Raw genomic sequence first — 22,433 nt, 5'->3', positions numbered from 1 at the left:
GCTTCTCATGATCATCGACAGACCAAGAATCCATCTGCTTTCTCTTTTTCACTGTTGCTGCTATTTCTCTCACATTGTAATCGAGTCTTCCTCTCACACCCACTGGACCAATTTCCCATATTTCCCTCCTCTGAAGACTTGGGTGTGAATCCATTCAAACAATTACAAATTGATGAATCAACTACATTACGACTTCCGAACATCACATTTTCGCACTTACTGTAAATATCACACTTTGCACTTCTATACTTGCTATAAACATCACTCTGTATTTGGGGCAGACCAATGAATAAACCAATCGTTTTTTTATTTTATTTCAATGATATTCTACCATTGAGAATTTGCATCTAAATTGAATCCATCAAGCTATACAAAGTGCATATTTGGCACCCTTATAACGACAAATCACACACACACTCTCTCTCTCTTGGTGTCACACCACCCTCCTCCCTTTCTCTTTGTGTCGCTTAGGTTTTCCATTTGAAGGTCTCTGCCGCACAATCTACGGGTTTTAAGAGGGGTGTATTACAGTGCTCTTATTTGATATTTTTTCATAAAAATGATCTTACTTTAATTATTACATTAAAAGTATTATTTTTATTGATATTAAGAGCGAAAACCCTTATCTGCTACAACCCCATAAAGAAAATATTCTCACTATACGGCTGAATCCCTCTGCACCAAGTTTTTTGCTTTGAAGAGATTTGGGCTAAAAAAATAAAGAATCAGACTCCTATCGTCCTACCCATCAATCATCATTTTAGTGAATTAAAACAAGCGGTTCAGCTACTAAAACCAGTATTTAATTGACTCTATAATCTCAGCAAATTGAGTCGATCATCCGGTCCAATTGTCTGACCATTTAAACCATTTACCCAATTTTGAGATCAAATGGCTGGTATTTCATCCTAAATTCCTAGTGATGCATGCGGGTTCCATCGGTTGGATTGGATGGCCCGCCTTGTATCAGGATTGGGCTGCGAAGGCCCAACATATAGATTATTTCAGTTTAAACATTAAAGAATGAATACCAAGATGAGTGGGTGATTGACGTTTGAGTGTTCTAGTTTTTCTTCTTCTACCTGTGTATATAGTTACATATCATATCGGACAAAAGTATCCGATATCTCGGATTTGTCATGTGCTCCTTATCAGGAACCGAGATTTCGGGTTTTTGCAAAACAATAAACAAGTAGAAAAACGAAACGAACGCTGCCTGGTTTCGAGTCTTTTGACTGACGGAAGGGAAAAAAATATGATTTTTTACGTTGCCCATCTTTTAATCTTTAAGGGTCAACTGGGAGACGTCGGTTTAGGAAGGGATTTGGAGTACGTGGGCTTTCTGTGTTCTCTGAAAGCATCTTCTTAGCTTCTTATTCTTAAAATTGATTACTTGAAGAGGAACCAGGAGTGTCTCTGAGTGCCGGTTCTGTGTTTGTCTTCTCTGCCTATTTTTGTTTTTGTTTTATTACTTTGTGACTGCTTTAATTTGAAGAAAACAGCTTTTCTCTTCTCTGAGGAATTTGAGGAACTAATTTAATAAATGAAGGATTTCTCCTTCTCTGTCTGACGTGGTTTGAAATTGAATGACAACTTTTGAGGCCCTGTAATGTAATGGAATGGAAGGAAACACCCAAAGCAAATTTAACAGAATATGTGTCTTCTGTGGGAGCAGCTCTGGTAACAGAAAAGCCTTTGGTGATGCTGCTCTTGAATTGGGAAATGAACTGGTTAGTCTTTGCTTTCTTCATTTATCTTCCTTGATTGGTTGGTTACTTGTACTCTTATTCTTTCTGTTTCTTTTGCGAATTTTTGGTTTTTGGATTGCCAGCATTTGAACTGGGTTTCTTCTTTTCAATTGTGTTTGGAGTTCGGAGTTTGGTTTTTTACTTTTTAGTACATAATTCTATACTGATTTGCTTGTTTTTGACGTTGGCTTAGAAAAATCTTTATGGATTTTGTTTTAACTTTATTGGGGTGTATTGCAGGTGAAGAGGAAGATAAACTTGGTGTATGGTGGGGGAAGTATTGGCTTGATGGGTTTGATTTCTCAGAGAGTTTATGATGGAGGTTGCCATGTTCTTGGGTAATTATAAATCAGGCCTTGAAAATTAGGATTTTTTTTGTTTCCATTATCTCCCAACAATTCCAACACCAAAGCAAGCTTTTTGTTTCTTATTATCATTGTCATTCCTGTTCACTGTTTTGTTTTGGTTTTATCTCTATATGCAGGGTTATTCCCACAGCACTCATGCCTCTTGAGGTATTGGTGGCATTCTCTGCTATCCTTTCTTCTGTTCAGCATGCTCTGAAGTCTGAAAGAATGGATATTTTATATATTTATGAGGGAATATACTTAAATCAACTATCTGGTTCTCTTAATTAATGGACAACCATCATTATATTACGCTATTCTAGGAGGGATTATCTTGAATCTGCTTTCTAGCTGCAGAGGTTTTAAATTCAGTTTTGGGCTCTGCTTTTTACAGAAAAGGTTCTTACTTTTGTTCATAACCTAGCTCCATTGACAGCCCTGCACAATGTGGCATTCAAAGTTTCGAACTATCTGTTCATCATATTATGGATTATGATTCTCACTCTTTTTTTGTTCGTAATTTCACCTTTTCAATTGATTGAAGAGTTGTAAACTAGTTAGTTGGACGATATTGTTGTACATCTGTAATCTGGCCAATGCCAAACTCTGTTTTGAGTAGTTATGAATCAGTTACTCGGGATGATATAGCCAATTAAATTATGTAGCTAAAAGTCTACTTGAGTGGCTGTAAACTAGTAACTTGGATTATGTCAACAGATATCTGGCCAAACTGTGGGGGAAGTAAGAAATGTTTCAGACATGCACGAGCGTAAAGCCCAGATGGCCAAACAATCTGATGCTTTTATTGCTCTTCCGGGTAAAATTCTCACAAACTTTTATCCTACAAATTGATAAGTAAAGGTGAATGTCCCTGTAATCTATTGACTGCATCCTCGTTCTGTGCAATTGGCTTTTGATTCCCTTTTTTTTTTCTTGCAGGGGGATATGGAACAATGGAGGAAACGCTAGAGATGATAACATGGTCACAGCTTGGAATTCATAATAAACCAGTAGTATTCAGACTTTCTCTGGTTTCTCGTTATCTCCTTTTCTTTTATTTGGCAGAGGAGAGTTCACTTAACGTTTTAAGTTGGTAATATGTGCACAGGTTGGTCTGCTAAATGTTGATGGGTATTACAACTCTTTGCTTGCATTATTTGATAATGGTGTTGCTGAAGGTTTCATCAATCCAGCTGCTCGAGACATAGTTGTCTCTGCTCCAACAGCGAAAGAACTGATGCTAAAGATGGAGGTGATCAGCTTACCTTCCTTTGGAAACATTGTTTCAGTTATGCATTTAAATTTGATCTCTTCATTTTTGCAGCAATACACTCCATCCCATAAACATATTGCCCGACATGAAAGCTGGCAGATGGAGCAACCGAGCGGTTATCCAGCGCCACTCAATCCACCATGACATTGTTTTTGGCTGGTGGAATTTCTACTATGTCATCTGGTTCTGATGTGGTTCTTTCCCACTCCATTTTAAACCAGAGTTTATTCAAATGGGATTATTACAACACTCTACTATTACCTAAATACGCATATATTGAAGTTTTATGAAATTCATCTGTGACCCTTTGCTCTACTTGTTGCTTGTAATTGCACTCCTGTACAAGGAAAGGAATTCAATTAGTGGGTGTAGTCACTGATGAAGGGAAGAGTAGAACCTTACAGTATATGGTGAGATACTGAGATGGCCCCTCCTCTGCAATTCGTCTTTGCTTAATTAGTTTCCAACTTTCAATTTCTAAGGTTTTGGGTGCTGCCACAGAGGTCAACTGTGATACCATAGGTGAGACTCGGGCACAACTCAGATTGATAATTGTTAAGGACCGGGGGTGACCCAACTAACCACTCAGTTTGCAAATTGCAGAAGCAGGGTCTAAGGATGATGGTTTCAGTAACAAATGGTACAACGCAAACATCAGTTTCTGCTTTTTTTAAGATTGTGGGTGCACTTAGTACTAGTACCAAGTAGAAATAGCCTATTGTCGAAAACCTGGGCCTCATGACCTGTCACCTTTGGGAATTTCAGTTGATGCTCATTGCTTTTGTAGGAAAAGTTGGCCTTATGTGAAGGTGTCAACTGATTGACACCCACTAAGAGGAATGTGTGCTTGCATTTTCTAGTATTCGCCCTTTGTGTACAAGTATTGATGAGTTGTTACCTAGACCTGCCAATAGGTATTTATCATGTTCATGTCCAAGCTATAATGGGCTGTGGGGCCTTTCTTTCTAGTTTCTAGTAATTTTAAGGCCAAAGTTAAAAGGTGAAGATGGAGATAGCTGTGCTTCTGTTCCTGGGTGGGTCCCTTGTACCAGACACAAAAGCAACCGTTCACCGTTTATCAGTGCAGAGTACAAATTGAAGATGTTGTCCATCTCCTCTCAGTCATGGTTTCATACATCTGGTCATGTGGGTTATTGTTTGAACTAGTTTACTTTGATTTCAATGTTTGTCATTATACTTAAAACTACTAATTTTTCACTATAGTCGTCGTTGGCATTGGCAATATCTTCATTGTCTCTTCACTTTCCATTGTTAATCTTTTAGAGTTTCAGTTCCATCATTATCTTCTATTTTTATTGTCTCTCACGAGCATGAATTTAGGTTCATCTAGTGCTAAATCTCCTTTTCGGTTTTCTCCTTCCCCTTCCCATCCTGATGGGATTTCTTAAATCATTCATTAATATTTCATGTACATTAAATCAAGATTTCAACCAATCACATTAAAATACCAAATGATCTATTCACATTTTATATTATAAGGTATATTTATCCATGGCTTGTCATTTTATCACTGGTTCACATTCTTTGCTGCACCGTGCAGTTGATGCACCATAGATTTAGCCACGAAATAAATACAACTTGAAAGAGTTGATGGAATTCCAAATTTTATTTTTGTTATTTTATCCAAGAAAATGGTTTCTTCCAAGCTGTATAATGGATGAGGTAGAACCAAAAAGGCAAGAAAGAAAAAAGAATAATTAGGGTGTCTAGTCTTAATTCTTAAATAGTAACCTTCCTGCAATTCTCATCCTTTCTTTAAATTAATATTTTTTTTATCATCTTAGGCTTATGTTTACTGCATTTGGGTTCCGGGAGCGGAATTGGATTTGAGTTCCTTTCCCACTCTTGATTCCCCACCCACAATACTTAAAATGACGAATGAGTAAAGACTACTCACCCCATCTCAATTCCAAGGTTAAACTGCATTTTTCCAAGTTCAGTTCTAATTCTGCCACCAATTCCAATTATACGGCTACCCAAGAATTTCGCATTCCTGATTCCTCTGCAATCCAAAACGTATGGCGGAGAGAGAGAGAAGTAAATAATTTTGACGAGATTTGCATATATTCTGATCCAAGCATCAAACCGAAGTGGATACCGTGTTAATCTAATCGAGCCACATGCCAACTTCACATGTACAAAGAGCACAGTTGTACCCGCAGTTACTGAGCTAATGACCTGATCTCAACCTTGATTACAATGTAAAAGACGTGTTAATTGTTGCAATTACTTGCCTACGTTATCCTATGGAATTATGATTACGAAGGTGATTCAGCTAATACCATAAATTGGCTAAGGCAGAAGACGGAGGTCGGAGGGCCTTGGAGGCTTGCTCATCTCTGACTGAAGCTAGAGATATTCTGAATTCTCTGAATGTGAAGTTGGTTTGGATTTTTAGGGAATTAAACACCGTAGCTGACAATTTAGCCAAATCTGGATCCCATAGAGATATTATGTTTTCTGATTCTGTTTCTGCCTCCTAAGGCCTTGTTACTTTGTTAATTTTTCTCAGTTAACTCTTAAAAATCTCAGTTAATAACCTTTATCAAAAAAGGAAAAGAAAAGAAAAGAAAAGATTACCCCAACAATTAATTGTATACCTATTCACAAATCACAAATACCCTACGACGAATCTTTATAGGCCCAAAAAACAAAATTTGGCTGGGAACTGGGATGTAAAACTAAAGCAGTGTTTGGATAAACTTTTCTTTTAGACTTTGGACTTCCAGACCGAAAATCCAAAAGCAAAAAAAGAAAAAGAAACTTTGGTTGGTTGGTATTTGGTAATGCATGCTTCTAGAAAGCAAAAGCCCATTAGAGGCCGAAATCCCAAAGTCATTAGAATGGACTTTGGACCAAGGCTCTTGACCCTCTCGACTCTCTGCATCTCCATGCCCTAGCCAAAACAACGGTAAAATCTCCCATCCTTCTTCCTCTTTTGTTCTTCTTCTTAATTGACCAAAAACCCTAACCTCCCATTTTCCATAGGTCTGGTGTATGGAATCCTCCTCGCAGGTATGGCAACTTAAACACGTGACTCTAAATCCCTTTGACCCATGCATGTTCAGTGTCTCTATCATTTGGATTTTTATACCGATCGAAAGCAAAATAAACTGACTATTATTTCGATCTATTTACCTGTTAATGGACCAATTTAGTGACTCTGTTATTGATATTCAAACTACGGATATCCTGGTTGTTGGAACATGTTATTGCAGGATGAAAATGAAGAATATCTACACCATATGTAATATGGCTTCGTATGCTGGCTGCCTACAGATTGTTTAATTAGTCATTTTTTGTAGTGTCCCATGTGAGATGAAGATCTCAAACTCATCTCTTCATAAAAATTATATCTTTAACACAATTGAACATGTATGTGTTTTATTCAATAGACCTATACAATCACTGAGAGGTGCCCTCAAAATGATTAATAACTTATTAATCAAACCATAAATGATATGAACACGTGGTGGTTCATGTTGCATTGTTGTTAGGTTATTAATTTGCAAGGTCTTCTAAGTTCTGACAATGATTATGTAGTGAGGCACATCCATTAGTGTTTTTTTTTTTTTTTGTTATTTGTGGATTAAATATCGCCTAAACAGGTAAACTATCAATTTTTTATGGTAATTAATAGGGATTAATAGGCACAGATACTACAGTTTGACAGTTTTATTGTAGCCAATAATAGTAACGCCATGTGTCCATAAAAGTCGTATAGATTGGTGCTACCAAACAGCCATTCTTTGCTTCTACTCAGAAAAGCATGCCTTGGAAGCAAAACTTACCAAGCGGGTTCAATAGCCAAAAGTCCAAAGAAGAAGAAAAACAGAATTCAAAAGCCAATGCTTATCCAAACACTACCTAACCTCCATGCAGAAGCCAAAAGCCTTTCTCTATGCTCACACTGCTGTTAAAATAATGATGTTCTATTTAAGGAATGATCCCAAAAAAAAAAAAAAAAATCATGCTTCACCCCGCCCAAAGCTCACCCAACCCAAAAAACCTTGTAGGCAGACTGCTATACAGTACACACGCATGTCATCAGGACCCATTAACCATGTATGAACAATGGATCGGCAAGAAAAGAGTAGCAGCACAGTGACAACTTGATATCTACTCTTCAGTTAGGCCTTCTCCTTTACCGGAGATATCAAATGATGCAATGTTGTTGCCTGGATGACAGCACTCGGGTTTGAGTCCCTTGCACGAAGTGTGCCGGCTCGCCGACTGTTGCTTCTGTCAAGACCATTATGCAGAAAACGTCGAAATGGCCATGGAAAGTACTGAACCAGCCGTGTTGAACTCACAAGAAGAACCACACCAACAATGATGAGTAGCCTGAGGTAGAACGTTTCCATGTAAATCACAATATCACTAAAAGTAAAGGCATGATAAGTGGGTGAAGGCTTCAGGTTACCATCCAAGCAGGAGTGAAAGCCGAGCCATTGGAGCTGAAGGCAATTGTTCGCCCAAAGCAAGCATACCAGCAAGAACACCAGTCACTATTGATGCCATAGCAGCACATGTAGACACCACAATTGCTCTTCCATGCTTTAAACCTCGTGTCTGTTCACAAGCATAGCTTAAAAATAATGTCATTATCGCATTACTAAATCAAACTGGAAAGAAAGAAAGAGATACATAATTGAAGCATTAGAAATGAGAAAGAATAGAGGGATACTTGTGGGGACTAAGGTTAATGGAACACTAGAGACAAAAGCATCACTGATACAAGGGTCACTTCACTTTATAGTAATAATACAAACAGACATAATAGATCAAAATTCTGAGTAAGATTTATCAAGTGAAATTAGGCTATATTCCTACTTTATGGCATCTATCAAGTGAAATTAGACTTAAATTTATGGCATCTACTTTTTTTTTATCAAAATTCTTCTACTTTTTTTTTACAAAGATTTCATTGAAATTTCATGAGAGCATTCAAGTGGGTAAATGATAGAGATCTCATCAAGTAATGTAAAAGCAATTAAACAAAAGAAAATGGAAAATTGCAGAATTCAAAAAATGAGGAAGTTTAAAGGCTCAAAATCAGGTTTGAAACAATTCCAAAGCATGCTGAGGGACAGTCCCACCAGTTCTCTCTTTCTTAAACGTTTTTAAGTAAATTGCAGACTCAAGTAAAAGAAAAGGAAAAGATAAATGAAAAGCACATAGAACGAAAGACACATAAAAAGAAAAGCATACTAAACAAAAGCATCCAGAATACCTGGTAAACAAATCCTGTACCACTACAGCATATACTGACTAAAATGCACACAGGAACCAACATCTTGGAGAATCCTTGCTCTAGAAATACAAATCCCATCTTCGATATCACAGATGAAATCCTGCAGTAAGATTTGAATACATTAGTATTGTGTCTTTTTGGAGAGACAAAATTATGAAAGAACTAAGGATTCCATTCCGATATATGTACAAATTCAACAAGAACATCACACCTCCTGGTTTCTGCCCTCACCAGAACTCGTTTGTTTTCAGTAGCAAAGGGCATCAATTCGTTTGGTTGGAATCACTCAATTTGCCAACATCTAAAATGGCAAGTTGTATAACAAAGGGCTATAGTGCAGTTGTATAGAGGATTCCAACACTATAAATTTATTCCCAAAACTAAAGAACGTCAGAACAAGCATCGAGTTCAGTCCACTCATTCCTCTTGCTGTCTTTTACAGATGCTCCAGAAAAAGAATAAAAAACAATCCCATTGTCCTACTAAAATGGAGCATTAGCCTTTGTGTGAGAGAGGGCAGCTGAAAATTAGACTGTAAATGAATTCCATGCATTTCACTTTCTGCAGACTCATCTTTGTTGTGACACAATAAAGTGAGAAGAGTCTATAATATAATCCTTTAGTTTTTAAAAAGTTCTTTTCCATCAAATACATTTCTTAATAGATGTTCTTCCAACGAACCCCTTATCTGGATCAGAAAAGAAGGCAAAGACTTGTAAAGATAGCTATTGCGTAGGATAATCCTTGGTTAGAAAAGAAAGAAGTTAAAGAAACATGTTTAGCAGGATCTCCCTAAGATGTTAACCAATTCCAATATTATATCACCTTCCTTTAGCATATAATATATCAAATGCTGCATCTGAAGAGAAATTAAAAGACAGCATAGGGGTGAGCTTATATTTTCAAAATATGTCCTTTCCTGGAATCCAGAAAATCCTAACAAACCCAAGTAATATAAGAAAGGGAGGGACATGATGCAGCACCCAAATAAAATGCCTGATTCCAAGCCAAATATAACCTCCTCAATAACTTCCGATTGCATCTGTAAGGCATAGACAGCATGTTACAAAATGAAAAGTAGAACTGGCATAGATCATAATCCTACAAAGTAACATAAAAAATAAACCTACAAAATTGTATGGCTAACACGGTGCCATCATAGAAAAAGGAAAACTTACCAACTCTTGTTCTCTTCTTTGGCGCTTGTAGATGCGAAGCCATCCATTAAGAAGGACCTGTAGCCCAAAAGACTCCAGAGATTTTAAATGTGTGTAGTAAGACAAAAGATTTTCACCCAAAACCTGAGTTTTCTAATCAAGTTATGAAATTACTACCATCCCCCACAAATATGTATAATCAGTATATGCATCATAAAATGTGGCAAGGATTTAACTTATATATAACACATACTTATTTTTGCCCCCCTGTTCCTCTCTCCACTCTTTACTAGTGGGGATAACTTGAGGACAAAAATCCTTGATATGTTTGCCAAATAAGCTGTTATCAATAAGCATAGTCTAACTAAAAAAGGGTTTAAGTTTGTGAGGAATTCCAATAAATGTCATATAAATCTGATATTAACACCAGAAATGAACACATAAGCAATCCAAAGAATTCTCCCATCCAAGTGCAACCTGGATCAGAAACATGTTCCTGCACATAAAAGAAATAGATGTTTGTCTAGAGAGATCCCCTTGTTGATCTGATTAGAGAACTTTCTTCCTCACACATACACAAATACAGTACCAGTTCTTCTACTCTGGCTGTCTCAAAAAAATGACCCCACAATCTTCCACTTGGCAACTTATTATGGGGTGCAAAAGGCCACCCCATGTTTATCTCCTCACCTTTTATTCACTTAACTTTCAGCCCAAAAACATTGTGGATAAAATAGTAACATAATAAAATATCTAGAATTATAATAATCAACCCGACATGTCATTCAACTATTAAGGAACTCACGACCTACTTAATTACTTGTTCACTAAAAGAAATAGTAATAAGCCATTTAGTTCAGCCACTTCATCTGTTATCAAACAGCCCTCAAGTATATACATGCATATATACATATATGGGGTATGTATACATTCTAAGATTTCATGGAGCCAAGGAAAAGATACCTACAAACATGATGGCAACAATGACAAGCAGATAAGGTAGATGAAGTATAGATATTGCAGACACCTCTTGCTCTTCCCCTCCAACACCTACTCCTGCAAAAAAAACAAAACAAAAAACAAAAAACAGAGACACACTTATTATAGCCTTTACAAAATCATAAACAATACAACAAGCTTCAAACTCAGAAAGAAAACAGCTCTCAGTCTCAACTCATATAGAATTCATCATCATCCAAGCCTTATTCTAACTATATGGGGTTGGGTACATGAATCCTGTTTCGCCAATCAATTTATTTAAAACAATATCCACTGTTAAATTATTAGTGCTTAAATCATTTCTTACTACTTCTACCCATATCCTTCTTGGTCTACCCTAGCTCTTCTAGCCCCTTCCACTTGTAACAAATCACTTCTTCTAACTGGAGCTGTTGGTGGCCTTCTATGCATGTGATCAAACCATCTTGGCCTACTCTCTCTCTCTCTCTCTCTCTCTCTCATTTTATCACTTATTGGAGTAATTCAGGTTTCTATGGTCCTATCCTTTCTAGTTTTTCCACTCATCCATCTTAAAGTTCACATTTCTGCTACACTCATCTTCTGAACATGTTGTTTCTTGACTGCCCAACACTCTTCTCCATACAACATAGCTGGCCTTACAACCGTTTTATAGAATTTCCCTTTCAATCTAAGTGGCCTATCACAAAAAGGTCAGATGCACCCCTCCATTTTGCCCACCCTGCTCTAATTCTCTGGGTGGCATCCTCCTCAATCTCTCCCTTGTTATGAATTATTGAACCAAGGTACTGGAAATGCTCACGTTGAAATTATCTCTTGCTTTCCAGTCCTGAGTTTATCCTGATTTACACTCCTATTATTACTAAATTTACAAGTCATATACTTTGTTTTAGTCCTACTTATTTTAAAACCTCTCCTTTTTATCAGTAAAAAGAAAATTCATTAATGAAAAGAAATTACAGGGGTTACAGTTTATGAGTAGCCTCGGCTACCCCACTACAGTGTATCCACTATTAAATTGATTTTTCACTCTTACAGTTGAGCCCAGAAACAGTGATCCCTGTTCACCCCTTGTTTGGCTAGCTGGTCTGCAAATTCATTTGCTGCTATATGGGTCCACCGAATTGAAAGCTGCATGTCCTTGGATAGACTTTTAATCTTCTTGATGACATTTCTGAATATCCAAGGTGTGCTTTCATGTTGTTTTAGCCAACTGATGATAACTTTGGAATCCCCTTCCACAACCAACCTTTCCACCCCCATCTCCTTAGCATTTTGTATCCCATATACCATTGCCTTCAGTTCATCTGTAATGGAATTTCCAATTCCAATGGGACCCAAATACAGCCCCAACACATTTCCTCTTTCATTTCTTAAGACCCCTCCAATTCCAGATCTTCATGGGTTTCCAAAACTACTGCCATCAAAGTTCAATTTGATAAAGCCTGGTTCAGGGGGCACCCACTCTTTCAGGATCTTCTCTTTTGCCGGGGAAGAGAAAGCAACTATCCTCCAATTCCTAATCATACCATCCACTGTAAAATTTGAAAATAAATTCAGTGTTTTCACCCATGAGATCACCTTCATCATAATACTTTCTATCAGTTCTGCCTTGCATCTTTCCTTATCTTCAAATAATTTCCAATTTCTTTCCTCCCATAGTACCCATAGCACTGCTGCCCCTGTGCATCTCCACATCATTCTCCCTCTTCGCTTTGGCCATCTAAAAGTAGATGGCACAAACAATCTTTCCAAATGTTAGACAGTCTTGTATGCCCTTAGCTTCAATCGGATTTGATGTACTTTTGTTATTTAGTGGAAATAAATTAAAGTGCATGTTTGATTCATGTTGTTTGGTATAATTCTGTGTAAGACCCTAAAACTGGACACTTATAGAAACTTGTGTTAGTTTTAAATGTTCACAGTCATTGAATAAGTCTGGGGAGATTTATCCTGCCAAGGATGATACTGGTGTGCCACCAAGTGTTGGGATGGCTTGTTTCGGCCATCAGGGTAAGACCCAAGGCACATGCAGTATGGGATTGCTTGAACCCTTGAACCGGACCAGATTTCCAGTATTGCCCTAGACCTTGGAGACAGATGAGCAAAACTGGAAAGTTACACCTGACCCCTAGACTCAATTATGACACATCACTAGGTGTTGGATCGGGCTGTCTTTGATGTGTCAATCAATGAGATCCTTAGTGGGGGTCAAAACCTGGACATGTTGGGGCAGTCTGAGAATTCATCTGAGTGAGTGGTCATAGTGACAAGATCAGCCCCTTTGTCGGACAATGGTAATGATCGGTAATGCACTCTCTCTAATGGAAACCAAACTACTGGCAGTTGATTTCAATCGTTGGAATTTTGTTTTGTATGTACGGTTTCAAAAGATTTGCAAAAGGTTTTAATTCCCGGGATCCATGTGAGTAGAGAGCCCGACACTGTTCCTTGCAGCCGAGAGAGAGGTCTTCTCTTGTCGGGCAGTGCTTGATCATTAAGGGCTGAGAGGTTGAGTGTAAGACCATTTAGGATAATACCTGATGGGCTAATCTTGCACTTGCCCACAGTCCCTGGGTTTTTATAAGATGGTTTGGCCCAGGGACCACTTAATGTAAGTGTTGGGCCCATAGGGTCCATGTGATGGGCTCAAGGGGGTCACTGAGTCTTTCAGTGAATTCGGCTGGGCCTTGTAATAAAGGCTGGGCCGAACCCATGTAGCTGGTGTGTAGATCAATGCTTGGGTCTCACGCCACACAAAGAAGCCCAACTGGGCAGCAGGTTGGGAACTAGTTAAACACTGAACACTTAATAGGCCAAAAGCCCATTTCGAACTGGGCTGATATGATCACCAGTTCATAGAGCGAATCCGAGATTAGTGTTAGTAAAAGGATTGGGTCTTTGACCTTATCCACTCTAAGAGACCAAATTCAAATTAAATTTGAATTTGGTAACCTCCTGATAAGATCGGGAGTTAACTAACTTAATCTGCAAATAGGATTAAGATTAACCTCTATCCAAATACTGATTTGGATTGGGATAACTCCCAAAATATTGGGAGGTTTCTTAATCAAGAAGAAAGAGGAGAAAACCCTAGCAGAAATATCAGATTTCGAACTAAGGGGGTTGGAGTAAGCAAGAAACTCACAGACTCCAAAGAGAAGAGAAAATTCTGCCCTCTTCGTCCCTGGACTTCTCCTCCTTCAGCCACCGCCACTACCTGTTGGAATATTAGATCTTTGCAGCAACAGGAAGTCAAGAAAGCAGTTCTTGACAATAGTCTTGCAAGAAAGACAAAAGGATTCAATGTTCAAGGTTTCCAGAGGGTTCTTGTGAAGAATCCAGTGTGTAGGACGCACCCTGCTGGTTCCGTTCCATCCACAACTGTGTCATCTTTAGCAGGAGCGGATCTTGGTCACTTCTTTGGGCGTGAACACCAACTTTGGGAGATATTATTTCTCCGAATCAGGTATAATCCTTCCTGTTTCCTTTTGGTTCAGATCTGGTTTGTTTATGGTTCAAATAGGATCCTTGAATAATGTATTCTAAATTTAGGGAATATGATTCCCAGTTGGAAGAATGTAGGAAATTTTTTTGAAATTCGCCCCATTCTGCACCTTTCCTGGCGTCCATTAGATGGATCCTATCATTCTTTCACCAAACCCATCGGAGTGTCCCGCCTGCATCCAAATAGGTAGAAAAACCAATCCCAAATGCTACTAGCAAGAGGACAAGAAACAAGAATATGAAAGGCATTCTCACCATTTGACTTACATAAATAGCACCAAATTGGGGAAAGGCACCAACCAAGTCTTTTCCTCTGCATCAGATCACTAGTGTTAATTGCACTATGATAGACTTCCCAACAAAAAGCACCCACTTTGTGAGGAATAGGTCGACACCAAACTTCTTGTAAAGGGAAGGGTTCCCTAGGTTGGGCAGGGGAAGACAAAGACTTGAAAAAAGAGGCACAACTGAAAACACCTGAAGGATGGGGAGACCAAAGTGTCTTGTTTAGAAGTGTCAAGCCACACCCCATCAAGCACCTGAAGTAGAGAAGACAAAGAATCCAGTTCTTATTTCTCAACTCATATAGAATTGAATAGTTAAATTAATGAGGGAGGTACCCCACCATTTTTTCTTTTTTGATAAGCAACAAAGGGAAAATATTCATTAAACACCAGGCTGCACACGAAAAATACACCCAAAAAAGTGTGCATTGCTGGGCCTCCCAAGAGGCCATCCACGACCGACAACAGAGCAAAAATAAAGTACAACAAAGCAAAAAACAGCACTGATTACAAATAGCACATTAGCAACCGGTCCTGGGCATCCCCAATCTTAAGTTCTAAACACAATTTCCTAACCACAGGGCTAAGAGTCTTCCATCTCCATCTCTTAGAGCTCCTCCCACTCCTAACGGCCCCAGATTGCCAAGTGAACTCCCATTAAAATTCAGCTTATTTCTTTGAAGTGTCAAAGCCTCAAAGGTTCCCAACTCTCTCAAACTATAGGTTTAGATCTTGAAGAAGTGGCTATTGCACCTGGATCTATCATCAATTGAGCACTCCTTAAATATTATCATTACTTTTATCCAATGTGCTACATTGATGGCAATGCTTTCAAATTTCAATCAATTCCTTCTTTGACTTTTCTTTCCTTTGAAAGATATGGTTGTTTCTTTCTTCCCAAACCACTCATAAAATGGCTGCTCTTGCTACTCTCCATAGAGTTCTTCCCCCTTTCTTCGGTTGTCTAAAGAAGCTTGCATCAAAAAGCCTACCACTCTAGGAGGAGGAATCCATTTGCTACCAAAGAGATAAGAAAACCAATCACAAATACTAGAGACAAAAAAGCAAGAAATTAGTAGGTGTTCAACTGTTTCACCGCAGCCATAGCACAGGGCACATATATGAGGAGAAAGGCACCAATTTGGCCTCATATGCCATATATATTACATGATTACAACCCCAAAGAATAGCTATCCCCCATTATCCGTTTGCTTGGCCTTAGTATCAGACACACTTTTGGCTTATTTTTTGGACCCATGAGAAGGTGGCTTCCAGTTCCAGCTTGTCATACACATTTATCTTCGCATTTATAGTTTCTAATGAAAAGTAGTGCATATCCTGGGAGGGGCAGTAAATAGGAAAATCACAAACGGATTAGAAGGCAAAAAATTGACAAAAAAAAAAAAACTTTAGGGTGAAGCAGTCATAAGGATGTGACGCCAAAATTGTGGAACCAGGGATATATTGGAAGAGATAGGCCTCCTTAAGAGAGTCAAGTAGAGTTAAAACTTCCTCTACTTCCAAAATCCTAGGAGATCATCTAAGGCATTGGTTTAGGTTCATTTGAAGGCCTTGTTTCCCAATAGAGAACATATTTGAGACTGTGGCCTGATGACCTCCTTAAGGGAGGTTAACTAGAATAGATGAGGAAAGAGGGTAACCAGTGGGGTACTCCCCCACCAGGTGTCTGGCCAGAATTTAGTTCATGATCCATTACCCCAATGCATAAAGCAACTAGTTCAATTATCATTTGGGAAAACCTGCATCACGTAGCTTTATCTCCTGAGAAATTGGAAACAAGCGGAGATGCACTGAACGTTATTAAGCATATTTTAGGCTTATGCATAGAGCATGACATTATGTGCTTGGATAAAAGAAGCATGATAAAGATATGGAATTTCATTCACTAAGAAAGCAAAATTATATATCAAGTTTTTTATTCTTTATTAAAACAACTCCATCCCCTACATACAAATCATTATCTAACTTTTATTTTGAATATATAATATTTGAGTTCTATTTATGTACAAGACTTACTAAAACATCATTTTGCTGGTACTGTAGGAATAAACTCAAAAAAAGAAACCATTATTAACTTACATTACCTATTGTGCCAACACCAGCCAAGGCAATCCCAACCCAATCAATTATATTCATGATTTCCTTTAAATAGAAGTGGGAAAAGATAGAAAGTATAGCAAGTCCGCAGCCAGACACCGGTTGTATGACAGATACCTGTTATAAATACATTGTTAACAGTTACATGCAGAACATGAAGGGAAGTAACAGTAGATAATTCATCACACAGTCTCCACTTTGTTTTAACACTAAAAAACTACTTCAAGAAACCTACTGCAGGCAAAGAAAGCATGCTTTCCTTTTCTAAAAATTATACCATGGAAATTCTTTTAATTGTTTCAGCATCATTTTTTTATATGAAACGGATAATTTCATTAAAGATAATTAAACACAAATACAACTATCAACCACCCAAATTATAGGGTGTTGACCCCACTGGAATACTCTTGAGTTACAGCACAATTGTTTCAGCATCTTCCTTACAAAACCTAAAATATACAGCAGCTTAAATTGTTTTAAGAGCATTACTTATTTATTTATTTATTTTGATGAATTGAAGAGCATTAAAATTCTGAATGGGCATTTGTATCTACATCTGAATCTTGAATATATGAAGAGCAAAGTTGCATCCCCACATTCTCAATAGCTTCTGAACTCATTGACATTTTATCTGTTCTACAAAAATTGTCCTAGAGGTAGCATGTCAATATATATAATTATAAAGTTTAAGGAAACTCAAATATCCTTCTTACCAAGGAGGTACCAGATTCTCTTTTCAGTTGTTTCTTTAAGGGAACCCAACGATACAGTTTTTTAAGCATCAATGCTCGTGCAAGCTTTTTTTTATCAATAACCTCAAGATTTAATTAATAAGTTATTAAAAGTAAAGAGGTTTTATCTCTCACGGTCTTTGTTCTGTACTTTTAATGCTCGTCCAAGTTATTAGAATAGGAAAATCAGTCAACTCTATTTAAGATTGCAGAATCATTTCACATACATCTTTTTAGGGTCTCCACATACTTCTATTAGATCTATAAGAATTTAGCAATTTGCAGGAAGTAAGCTTTTCATCAAAGAAAGTTTATGCACTTGAAAGGCAGCTGGAAGTCTGCTTTTCATGGATCCATAGATCAGAAAATGGGCTGGATGACTCTATGGCCAAACAGATGGTGGATAGATAACAATTATTTTACGGGAATGTAACAGAAATGTACGTAAATGGGCATGGGTGAGATGGCCACAAGCCAGTGTCGCCCTCAAGGATTGTGACACACTTGTACATATATCATTTTTTAACCCAATGAATAAACTTAACAGTTACTCATCAAAGAAAAAAAAGTATTTAGTAACAACTTGCAGTCCCAAGGAAACTCCATGAGTTTAGTGATCTCGAAAATTCTCTTTCCATTTTATTAAATGGGTTGCTTCGGAGACATGTTTCTAGGATTAAAATGAAATTACAGGTTAAGCATATAAATCCCAATGAGAAAGAAAGATATGTCAAAATTTTATCAAAAAAAAAAAAAAAGAAAGATATGTCAAAAGAAGGAAAGAAAACTTCAGCCTTTTGCTTTGTCTTTTATCAAAGGCATGCACATAAGCAGTATGTTGTGGGACACCTTGAATGGTGATCTGCATTCTACAAGTTGGCCTACTGCCCACCTTTTTGAGTGCTATGGTGTCTTTTAATGAAATGCACTCTGTTACTTATCAAAAAAAGCGCATACACATAAGCATGTTTTATGGCATTGATATTATATTAATTCACAATTAGATGGTGACTTCAGCACATCCCTTATTGATAATCCTGCCCAAAACAAAAACCAAATAACCCTGTGAAGTCACTTTTTGTTATCCTGTCTTTTTCACATAGGTGCGCCTAGATTAGTATCCTTTACTTTTTCCCCAATTTAATCATCTTGAGCTTGAGTAATTCTCAACCAACAGAAGTGATATATAACTGAATTGTAAATGATGGCAATTGATGTCCACAGAGACATTGAAGAGATAAAAGCATGAGGCTGAATAAAACTTACTGGAGCTAGAGACAAAGCCCTCAACATCAAAAGGGCCCCAAATATATCCATGAGAAAGCCAATAATCCATGTCTTGTTGAATGCATATGCCCTTATGACCTGAAGACATGATTCAGAGACCATTGACAAGATATTTACACAAAGTAAATATTTTTTTTATCAGTTTTACACAAAGTAAATATTCGTTTAAAAAATAAAGATTGACAAAGCTACTTTAAGATTCAAATACTAAACAGAGAGAAAAACAAAGAACCAATAAGAATGATAAAATGCATATGTCAATATAGATAGTGTTTCAAGAAAAAAGCAGGTGCTCCTTACCACATCATTTCCTCTTTGTTCAATAACAAAAGATAACAAATTTGAATGATCCAAGCTTTGTCATTACAATAAACCATCTTTGTATACAGAGTAAGAACAAGGCCATGGCCCACTTGAGGAACATGTAAATACACAAACCAAGAACCACAATTGCAAAATCCAAGTTTCATGACCCATGCTACAGTTTCAAGATATTGGGATTATGCTCCTAATTTTGTAGGTTAAAATCTTGAAGATTCCTTATTACCATATATAGTTAGCTGTTGGGTTCCCTCCTTATGAGGTGGGGCCCACTCACTTAAAATCAAGGCAAAAGATAAAGAATAATAAAAGACACAAGAAAGAAAAGAAGGGTTAAGGGCAAAATACTCTCATCCTTTCATCACTCTACACACATACATTGGGGGACTCTTGGGTTCTTTAAGTTAGGGTTTTCTTGGAGGGTTTCAAGTGAGAATAAGCTACTATGAAGGCCATATCCGCAGCAAGGTTTGTGCTACCATTCATCTCCAAGAAGCATTTCCAAGAGTGTTTGTTCTCTCTTTGAGGTGAGAAGATATATTCTTGTTCTATTGTTGCAAACCACCATTTTGGTGAGGATTTGAGCTTGAGCCAAGAGGGTTTTCTCTTGATGATGGTATCCTTTGTTATAGTGGAGATTTTTCCAGGTTAGTGCCCCATGGTTTTTCCTCTTCACATTGGAGAGGTTTTCCACGTTAATAATTGGTATTGTGTGTTTGTTTCTTGTTGCTTTGATATTTCTTGGTTATTTGTTGTTTATTGTTGTTGTTATTCCAAGTTCCATTGAAATATAAGTCAATAAGGAACAAGCCATTTTACGCTTGGGTTGTGCAGTGCAAAACAGAGTACTACGACTCTAGAATATTTCATTTTACCACTATAATAGCATATTTTAAAGGCAAAAACAGAGTAGTCACACATGACGCTCAAAACTGGTTTTACAATTGATTCCAAGTGTTTTGTTAACCATTTCATTGTGTGTTGGGGACCTACAATAGTTACAATTAAATGTATTAATTTCTAAGATACAAGAATAGCATGTGGATGAAATTTTCTGATTAAGGTCATGTGCAGAAACCAACATTTTGACCATGAATTGATTATTGTTGTATGTCCGCCACCCATTGCACTTGTTTGTGTGAAAAAAACAAAATTATGGATATGATAGACTTCTGCAGATTCACCATTCTTAAAAAGAAACGTAAGCAACCCTCTCCAGATTCTAATCAATTACTAAAAGTTCCACAAAAGGTTTTCCAGAAGAACATAGCAATCCTTGACTACAGAAATTTGAAAATGCATCATATCATGACATACAAACATCTTTTAAGAGAACAGCCAACCAAAATAGTAGACTCTCCGCGGTGGCTTCTAATCATTTCTTTTTTTTATTATTAATATTATTAATACATACCGATTTCTCCATATCCACCACAGAATTAAATCGTTTTTACTAACTTGATCGATCAAAATGCCAATGATCTTACTAAGACAAATAACAGAGGATTTTCACGAAATTCTGATAAATGTAAATGAAACAAAAACAAAAAGGATTTTGATGCAAGACAAATCAATAAACATAAACACCCTATTACAGTATAATAGTATACACCTGAAGCATCCTTGCTTCTTCGAAGGACAAAAAATGAAAGCGAATCGAATAGTAAAGAAGCAAAACAAACCTTAAGCTTGAAGGAGAGAGGAGGAAGAATGACAGTTCCTTTCTTCTGCAAAACCTTGCCGATGTTATTACCAGCGGTTGCCGCTAACGTCATACAAATGGATTCCCACATCTCTCTTCTCTTTCTAGCCCTTCCCCGAAAGATCTCGCATTTGCTTCTTCTTCTTCTTCTTCCTCTCTTTTGCTTCGCTGCTCTTCCTGTTTTTGCGCTTTTTTATGTATTATTATATTATTATCGGAATCAATGTTTTATTTTTTTATTTTTTTATTTTTTTTGCTAATCAGTGTTTTATTTTGTCTCCTTCCTTTTATTTTGGGTCTAAAAGAAGAGGGATGCCGACCAAAAAAAATACAGTGGAGGGAACGAAAAACACGGCTACGGTCTAGGGATGATTCGGTAAAGTTTTCACTTTTCAGAACGGGCCGCTCAGAAGCCATGCTTAGACAATTACACTCTGGGGTCTGGGCCTCTGGGCTCCGGTTGTCCGGTTGCCTGACGCTCCGCTGGACGGGTAGAGTTTATGATGGATACGTCATACGTGTGACAATTACATTGTATTGACGTTGAACCGACTAGAAAACTGCGACATCACATAACCGACAATTACATTGTATACCCGGAAATATTCGATTGTTGTGATTGGTAATATACTAGGATCTTTTGCGAATTATTCCTTCCTAGAAGGAGCTGCATGAGAAAGCTTTGGCCGTTAGAAGCCAAAGGGAAATTTTGGGCGAGTAGGGGCCAAAGAGGAATTTTCCCTTGCTCAGTTGCTCGTTTAAAGAAAAAAACAAAAACAATAATGCAATTATTCTTTTACCCTTACAATATTTTTGTAAAAAAAAAAAAATCTCAAATTATTCATCCCCGACAGCCAATGTTTTTGGAAGCCACACAAACTCTGCCTACTGCCTACGTCGTCTACTCATGTAACATCACATAACATCGCAGCCATGCATAGATAATATCATATAATGCAGGGGAGATGTTCTCAATTCACAGGTAGTGCGCTGTGAATAGACATGGGCAGGTGATTCAACAAGGTCCTTTGTGCTGATAACCGAGCAGCTGAAATTGTCACTGGACCCTTGTAAGGCGTAGAATCAAATTTTGCATTATTGTTAGTAGATCTCATGTGCACTCGTATCAATTCGAAGTTGATCATTTTTATGCTTATATTTGTTTTAATATAAACCTAATATGGTTTACTAATATTGTAATCAATAATATTTATATTTATGTTTATATCTATATTATATATAAAAGTGTGGTGGTGTGAAGTATTTTTTGAACTAAAATTAATCATTATTTTTTTGTTTGAAAAGGGTATAAAAGTCCTTTTATTATAGTTATAATGTCAGTTTTAATGGCTAATATAATGGTCATATTTGTATATTTAATCTATTAATCTCTAATTGTAAGGGTTGAAAATATAACTTCAATTATTAGTTTTCACCTCATTTATATTGGTAAATGAAATTATTAGTTAACTTATATTGGAAATGAAATTATTAATTAATTTATATTGAAAATGAAAGATAAATTAGTGCAATTTTGTTAGTTAACTACTTAATAAAAATAAATATTTAATAACAATTTAAAATAATTTTCAATAAATCTCCATAACTACACAAATGTAATAAATTTTTCAAAAATTTTCATAAAACTACATTTTCCTAAAATAACATTTTGGAAACTAAAAGATAAAATATTGTACTTTTGGAA

The 22,433-nt window shown here is 37.0% G+C and overlaps 2 protein-coding genes across 3 annotated transcripts; one reads left to right on the top strand and one right to left on the bottom strand.

The window, feature by feature from the left end:
* Positions 1-1,223: 1,223 nt before the first annotated feature.
* On the top strand, positions 1,224-3,756 carry LOG8 (Putative lysine decarboxylase family protein). The gene is made up of 7 exons (XM_088956787.1): positions 1,224-1,730; positions 1,989-2,086; positions 2,233-2,263; positions 2,813-2,912; positions 3,035-3,105; positions 3,204-3,347; positions 3,420-3,756. Exons 1-7 carry the CDS (start codon positions 1,620-1,622, stop codon positions 3,510-3,512), a joined length of 648 nt encoding a protein of 215 aa, XP_088812913.1. The 5' UTR covers positions 1,224-1,619; the 3' UTR covers positions 3,513-3,756.
* A 3,358-nt stretch (positions 3,757-7,114) lies between these two features.
* Positions 7,115-21,081, bottom strand: LOC148842292 (magnesium transporter, putative (DUF803)). Of its 2 annotated transcripts, none has more exons than XM_088959084.1 (9): positions 20,709-21,081; positions 18,685-18,783; positions 16,675-16,804; positions 10,768-10,856; positions 9,822-9,878; positions 9,627-9,685; positions 8,623-8,743; positions 7,813-7,961; positions 7,115-7,733 (listed from the first exon to the last, which is right to left on the bottom strand). In XM_088959084.1, the coding sequence occupies exons 1-9, from the start codon at positions 20,817-20,819 to the stop codon at positions 7,520-7,522; spliced, it is 1,029 nt and encodes a 342-aa protein (XP_088815210.1). In that variant the 5' UTR covers positions 20,820-21,081; the 3' UTR covers positions 7,115-7,519. The 2 variants fall into 2 exon arrangements, with proteins under 2 accessions (XP_088815210.1, XP_088815209.1); XM_088959083.1 differs by having other exon boundaries at positions 9,822-9,893; positions 20,709-20,990.
* Positions 21,082-22,433: the final 1,352 nt, after the last annotated feature.

The sequence above is a fragment of the Nelumbo lutea genome, chromosome 8 (assembly GCF_056320005.1).
Source record: "Nelumbo lutea isolate HS-2025 chromosome 8, American lotus-T2T, whole genome shotgun sequence".
Lineage (NCBI taxonomy): Eukaryota > Viridiplantae > Streptophyta > Magnoliopsida > Proteales > Nelumbonaceae > Nelumbo > Nelumbo lutea.
This window is presented reverse-complemented; position numbering and strand designations above follow the sequence as displayed.

Bases quoted from the DNA above. Each gene is read 5' to 3' on its own strand.
- LOG8 (XM_088956787.1), top strand. From the start codon at position 1,620: ATGGAAGGAAACACCCAAAGCAAATTTAACAGAATATGTGTCTTCTGT. The intron at 1,731-1,988 runs GTTAGTCTTTGC...GGTGTATTGCAG, and splicing joins TTGAATTGGGAAATGAACTG to GTGAAGAGGAAGATAAACTT. The intron at 2,264-2,812 runs GTATTGGTGGCA...TTATGTCAACAG, and splicing joins CAGCACTCATGCCTCTTGAG to ATATCTGGCCAAACTGTGGG.
- LOC148842292 (XM_088959083.1), bottom strand. From the start codon at position 20,819: ATGTGGGAATCCATTTGTATGACGTTAGCGGCAACCGCTGGTAATAAC. The intron at 9,894-10,767 runs GTAGGTATCTTT...AAATCTCTGGAG, and splicing joins TCATTGTTGCCATCATGTTT to TCTTTTGGGCTACAGGTCCT. The intron at 8,744-9,626 runs GTGCTGCATCAT...ATCTTACTGCAG, and splicing joins GAATCAGGCATTTTATTTGG to GATTTCATCTGTGATATCGA.